Genomic DNA, 6,921 nt, shown 5'->3' with positions numbered 1-6,921 from the left:
TCCTACACTCTTTCTACTTATTGAACCTGGTTAATCATCATCTTAGCCTGAACAGACTATCTTCTAGGCTTCACAATATACATTAGGTTTTACCTTCAATGCAGCGCACAGATCTGGTTGACTTCAAATCTGTTTTAAACGTGCTCAGTGTAAACCAGCTTTGTCTAGGAGTAGGCAAAGATGGGTCAGAATGCCAATTTGCAAGGACTAAAAGCTGATGCATAGCTTCCCTCTTGTCCCACCTGCTGCCCTTTCTGAGATTTTCTTTTTCCCTTGTTCTTTATGGACAGATAAACAAGTCTAAGTATAGGCTGGGGAAGAGAAGAGGCTGGGTGCAGAGAGCTGGCTGCAGATCCCTGTTCTGTCCATGACCTGCACGCCGGAGTCTCAACACATTGCCTGGCTGCCGGCCTGGCGAGGGAGAGGTCTTGCGCCTCTGGGAGCTCCTGGCCCTGGCTTGGCTGCCAGCCCTGTGGCCGGGGAGGCGGCAGGGCTTCCTGTCTGTGGTACTGAGCCCAGAGCTCACTTGCTCTCTTTTGGGCCCAGAGAGGTTTTTCATTTCATTAGTGACATATTTTAGCTTTGATGGGTACAAATAAAGGCCAGGGAACTTGCTAATACTAAGGGAGGCTTGAGCTTGGGTAAGAATCCAGGATTTCCACTACTTCTACTACAGATGCTTCAGGATTTCTTTGCATCCATCCCTGGCCAGCTTCTTCTTTTCAACTCTCATTGCCGCAACCTCCAGATCACAGGGCTGTAGCGGTGTCCAAGAATAAAGTGTTATGGCCGACAGACATTGCCACCAGGCAACAGAGGTTCAGCCCTAGTACCACACTGCTATAAGTGCCCCTCTGCCTCTGCAGATCCTCCCCTATGGAAAGTTCTGGAAACAATCACTAAGGGCCAATGTCAGCAGCGCCTACCAGACTGAATACCTTGGGCAGGCTGCCTTCAGCACTCACTCCCTTCAGGATTAAGCTTCCAGGTTCAACAGTGTTTTGACTTACTCTATTCTTCTGACTCTCAGAGCAAAAGAAAGAAACCTTGGAAGAGTGTTGGGAGAACCCAATTCAGCATTCTTCCTTACCTTCTCCCTATTTCACATTTTCAAGTATTTATTTCAAGGACCTGTAGAGGGCACCATAGAGAAATTGAGGGCCCCACAACTCTAACCACATTTCCAGGTCTGCTGATCTGACGCAAGCCTCCATTAGTAAAAAGCACCCTCAAACTGGCAAAGGTCATGGAAGGCTTAAACTAGGGAATGACCTTTACAACAGTTGGTGGTTCTCCGACAAAAGCGTTTGCCTTTTGCTTCGGCTCAACCCATTCCCCGCTCTTCCTTGTCTAGAGAGCACAGAATTAACAGGAGACCCATCTGTATCCTTCTCTGAGAGATAGCAAGCTGAAGTTTTCTTTCTTTTCTTTTCTTTTTTTCTTTTTTTTTTTTTGTTAGCCAGCTAACCTGCCTTCAAACGTGACAGGCTGTAGGCTGCGCATTGACCTAACTAATAACACAGCCCGAACAGGACTTACTCTGTCTGGAGAAAGAAAATACATATTTAGTATAAAGAGAAGATATAAGCAATGGAACGGTTGGTTATACATTATAGATTATAATAAATGAAAATATTGAGTGCATTTTCCATGATTAATGGGTGAAAACTGTCATCGCGTACCATGCATTAATCAAGAAAAAATGCACACTTCCCATAGCGGTTAACGTGCAGGCCCATTGTTCAACTTTGATAATGTGCATAATATGCTTAGTATGACAATGAGTTGGGGTAGCTGAAAATTTAGGATGGTTGCAAGTTTGGTGTAGTATTTGGATTAGCATCTTAATCTGTGCCTTGTCGGCCTCATTGCGACACAAGCTATGCATTTTTTTTTTTTTTCCAAAACTAGCAAAAATACAGATGCATCTTTTTTTTTGGTAACTTTTTTTTTTAAATCAAGGGTAATGACCAAGGTACCTGCTTAAACAAATACTACCAGCATTCATTAGTTAGGATGGTTACATGTAAAAGAAATGATGCGAGATAGTAACAAATTCAAGAGAAGTTTATTATGAAAATGGCACCTGCGGATGAAAAAATTAAGTTACATAAAGACAACCATGTGTGTGACATGTATGAGAATCTACAAAAGTATAAAAAGAACCCTGTTGTAAATGAAGTATGTACATTTCTGATTTGCAGCATTATCAATGGTCAATGAAAAAAAAATGTTTCAAAATAAGCCAGGCACTCAGGAAGTTAGGTCCGGTTAGCTTCACACAAAACAAATGTACCATAGCTGTCGCTTTGTAATGTTTTAATTTTTTTTTTATATATATTGTAGAGTTGGTAACACTGCTAAGATTTTTTACGAACAGAATATCCCTTTCCCCATTATTCAGCTACTTGGCACCAGTCTCCTCATAAAAGTTTTCATATATTTGTACAAGAAATAGTTAAAAACACAGACACAGTCTTCACAGGTAATGAAGTGTTTTTTTTTTCATTTTGTAATTTTAAACACTATGGATTTAGACAGCAGCTGTGATTATCTGTTAGTTTAAATCACCAGAAATCATTTTGACACAACACAGAAACATTTATAAAAGAAAAAAAAAAAAAAAACCAACAGCTGTCTAGCTGTTCTTTGTAGCTGATAGGTGCATTCCTTTGATTGTTCAATAGCTAGAGTAGAGCTTCCAAAATTAATCTTTAAATATCCTGACTGGCCTTCTTCACTTTCGAAACCTCCTTAAATCCTTCAAGTAAGCTCACTGGTAAAATTTGTGGCGTTTCGCTTTGTTTATTTATTATTCCACAGTGATGTGGGCCCAACTCTCGGAATCAAAGGTCCTAGAGGAAACCACTCAACACAGTGATATTCAAAGGACAGCCGAATTACAGTATTAGCATTGCACACATAAACAAATATATAGGACAATTCTATATTCCATTATCCCCTCCCCTTTTGTTTTTAAAAAGTGTTGGTTGACCTTTGAAATAATTTTCTGTCTCACTGGTTAATTGCTTTGTATGTATTGCTCCATCAGCCAACCTGGAAGGAAACCAAAGAAAAGCACCCACTGCTTATATAGGTAGAGCACAAGGGACTCTGGGAATGTTAACAACTGAGGCTATATGGCATCAATTTATTTAATATATCTGAGCAGTATTCTTCAGTGCTTCGTGGTGCACTCCAGAAGAAAAAGTCATACCCAGAACTCCACTGTGGGAAAAAAATGGCTCCATTAACCTTGAGCTAGTTAAGAGTCTTTTTATCTCTGAGAATGAAGAAGATTTTGGAGAAGGGGCAGGGTGGGGGCAGGGAGGAGCGATGGGGAAGGGAAAGGGGAAAGGAGAGGGAGGGAAAGAAAGGAAAGGTTGGGAGAATATACACCAGCAAAGCAACAGCAGGAATGTTAAAAAGTGGAACGGAAGATTCACAGACAGTAGAAGCAGCTTAGGGTGACATTACGGAGGAAGGCCACCACACAAAACTCACTAACCCCCAAGAATCACTGATTCACTAGGACTGTAGGAATGGGACTGGACCACTCCGGACTAGAGATAGAGCACAGAGAAGACAAAGGACAAAACAACTACATTAGCTTAGTATATACTGCATATAGCAACACACATTGAAACTGCAATGGGACTGACAGCCAAGGACACGTACACATTGCACACATTACAGTTCTCACATCTGTTATTAGATGCCTTAAAAACAGCTGCCAAAGATGGAGTGGAAGAAGAATTTATACTTGACAGTCATTTGGAGTGTTTGACACTACACTGATTTCTGGCAACAAAGACAAAATAGGAGATTTTTTTTTCTTTTTCTTTTTTTTTCCTTTTTTCTTTTTTTTTTCTTTTTTTTTCTCTTTTTTACTTAATGTGCAGTTTTCAGTTGCAGTTATCTGTTTGAAGCTTATTAACCCATTCTTTAGTTTTAAACCGTACTGGTTTCCACCTAGAAAGAAGAGAACCAAAGGGGAAAAAAAAAATCATCAAATCAAATCAGTCCCCCAGAATACAACCTTCCTTTTTTTTCGTAGCAAGAAATGAAAAAAAAAAAAATTAAAAACATGTTAAATATCTTTTCTTTCTTTTACTCTGAAGTGTTACTGAAGTTGTAAAAATTAGCCTCAGTTAGACTGAGAAAAGGAAAAAGAAACAGCTCAAAAAAAGGCAGTATGTATCTAAACTGCTCCTCAAATCAGTTTGATTGAGTTTTCCAAAAGCCCCTTTAAAAAGGGCTTTACTGACCCATTAAATTTAATGTGAGGCTATGTTTGTTAGTTGGGAGGTAAAAAATTTTAAGTCCTGCAGCAAACGTTAATGAGGGCTTTGTCTTAACTAACCAAGGAGACTGCAGCAGCGGACTCCAGACCAGGACAGAACACATTTTTTTTTTTTTTCCCCAAAACCCAGCCCAGGAGCTGCATTTTGTATGAAGACATTACAGATTAATAAATGATAGCACCATGGTTTTAGAAATTAAGTTAATGTTTCAGTAATTAACATTTAGTCCAACTTTTTTTTTTTTTTTTTTAACATTCTAGTCACAGGCCAGAAATTAAGTTTAAGAACCCAAATTATTTTTATGTGCAAGTAAGAAAATCTTAAAATCTTAACCATAAAAAGAGAATTAAATTCTGCATAAAATTCTAAAATACTATCCCCCTATTTTTTTTTTTTTTAAAGGAATTAGGAACCAAAACAAAACAAAAGAAAAACCACCCCATTTCATTTGACTTAGTCAAACAGGGCACATTGTTTATGCTTGTCTCTTTCAATCTTGATCATATCAAGATCTTGCTGAAGAAACCCCATGGTTGTCACTTGAGAAATCTCTTGACCACAAGACTGAGTATTCTATGGCAGAGGCATATGCACATTAAAGACATCTTAATAAAGATGCAAAGGAAAGCAAAACAACCCAACACACATCTCAGAAGAAGACAAAATGGCAGGCAACTGGTCATCTGACTCTCTGAAGGCAAAAAATAAACATATCTTTACAGGAAAGAATAAGTCAAGTTAAAGAAAGAGGGGGTGGGACGGGGGTTCGTCGTGGTGAGAGAGGACGCTGACCTGCTCGAATTCAAAGTGCTAGAATTAAAAGGTCTAAACGAAAACGCAGACGATGCCTCCGGGCGGAGCCCTGGCCCGCGCTGGGCGGCGCCTCAGTCCTCCTTGCGCTCCAGAGTCTGTGCCGCGTGGATGCCGTTGCTGTAGACGGGGAAGGGCAGCGTGGAGAAGAGTCCCTCGGCCGTGGTGAACACGTTGCCGGCGGGCATCTGCGTCAGGCTGGCGGCGCTCACGGCGCCCCCGAACGGTCCCGACATGTTGAGCCGGTGCACGTGGTGGTAGAGCATCTCCATGGGTGTCTTGGGGTCGAGGCCGAAGCCGGGGCTGTTAACGTCCACGAAGTTAACAGCGTGCGCGTTGGGCAGCAGGTTGCCCTGCATGGCCAGGGTCACCTCTGCGGGCGCGTAGCGGATGGTGCCGGTGGTGTAGACCCTCTGCGCGGCCGTGCTCGTGGCGGCCAGGGTCCCCGTCACCCTGTGCACCAGCGGGAGCACGACGTTGCCCGCCTGCAACCTCTGCAGCGCCTCCAGGTCCCCAGTGTATAGCAAGGAGTTGGACGCGCTGGGGCCGCCCCCGCTGCCGCCGCCGCCGCCAGCCCCGCCCCCGCTGCCGCCCCCGCCGCCACCACCGCCCCCGCCGCCCCCGGGGTGCTTGTCCCGAGGGGACGCCGAGAGGGGGGGCGACAGCGGGTCGGAGGCGACGGGGGCCAAGGCCGAGGTGGCCGAGGCGCCGAACTGAGTCTTGCGGGCTGCAGCGCCGTCGGCGCCCGGCGGGGTGAGGACCGAGTCGGGGATGGCCACGTGCAGCCCCCCGCCGCTCCCGCCGCCCTGCGGGGACGGGAAGTGCTCGGAGCTGGGGGGCTTGGTCATGCTGTAGGGGGACTCGTTCCTGGAGATCTCCCGGTTGGGCGGGTAGTTCCAGATGCTGCTGTCGTTGTCGAAGTTGATGGGTTCCGAGATCTCCGTCTTGATCTTGAGCACCGAGGCACTGTTGGGGGACGACAGCAGCCGCGGGGGCTCCACGAGGCCCGCGTCCAGGCCGCCGGGGCTCGATGCGCTGGACAGGCGCCGGCGGCTGGCGCTGCCGCCCTTCTGCCGTTTCCGCCTCTTCTTCCGCTTCTGGTGCTTGCTGGAGGCCTGCGCGCCCGCCTCGCCCGCGCTGTCTGAGTCCTTGGCGCTGTCGGACGTGAGGGACTCGCAGTTCTGCAGCCGCAGGTCGGACTCGCTCTCCACGTAGCGCTCCACCTTGATCTGCATGGGGCCCAGCGCGCCGAAGCTGTCCTCGCCCGCTTTCGGGTTCTCAAAGTCCGAGTGCTCGAAGCTGTCGTCGCTGTCGCGGCTGTCCGGGTTGCTGGAGCTGTGGCCGTCGTCGTTGCAGTTCATGTCGTTGTCGCACGCGTTGCCGGACTTCTTCCTGTCGGGTTCCGGGTCTTCGCTGTTCTCGGACTGGTTACCCTTCTCGTCGGACTTGGAATTCTCGTTGTCCTCTGTGTGGGGCCAGTGGCCGGAGGTGGCATTGGGGAGAGAAGAGACCAAAGACATCAAATTAGCAGGGCAGGACCCATGTCCCCCTGCGGGGTGGGGTGGGGTGGGGAAGGGTGGGGACGGGTAGGGTGTGGCAGGACTAGGGAGGTGTGTTGCCCCACCTGAGCTGCTCTCCGACCTTAGTCACCTAAAGCCTGGGCTTTCTCTCTCTCTCTCCGGGTGCCTCTATTAGCTGGGCCTTTACTCCAAGTGTGGTCTGTAGACCAGCTGCACTGGCATCACCTGGACGCTTGTTACAAATGCACAATCTCAGCTTTTCACCCAGGCCTGCTAAATCAGATTCT

The 6,921-nt window shown here is 46.5% G+C and overlaps 1 protein-coding gene across 5 annotated transcripts in view; it reads right to left on the bottom strand.

Annotated features, from left to right (window-relative positions):
* Nucleotides 1–2,046: 2,046 nt before the first annotated feature.
* NPAS3 (neuronal PAS domain protein 3) overlaps nucleotides 2,047–6,921 on the bottom strand; it is an 845,279-nt gene continuing 840,404 nt past the window's right edge. For all 5 annotated transcript variants that reach the window (XM_059181882.1, XM_059181877.1, XM_059181880.1 and 2 more), the window contains one exon: nucleotides 2,047–6,579. In XM_059181882.1, the coding sequence (XP_059037865.1) occupies nucleotides 5,189–6,579 (1,391 nt within the window). In that variant the 3' untranslated portion in view covers nucleotides 2,047–5,188. The remainder of the gene's footprint in view (nucleotides 6,580–6,921) is intronic.

Source organism: Mustela lutreola, chromosome 7 (assembly GCF_030435805.1).
Source record: "Mustela lutreola isolate mMusLut2 chromosome 7, mMusLut2.pri, whole genome shotgun sequence".
Classification (NCBI taxonomy): domain Eukaryota; kingdom Metazoa; phylum Chordata; class Mammalia; order Carnivora; family Mustelidae; genus Mustela; species Mustela lutreola.
The sequence above is the reverse complement of the archived record's forward strand: the minus strand, read 5'-3'. Positions and strand labels throughout refer to the sequence as shown.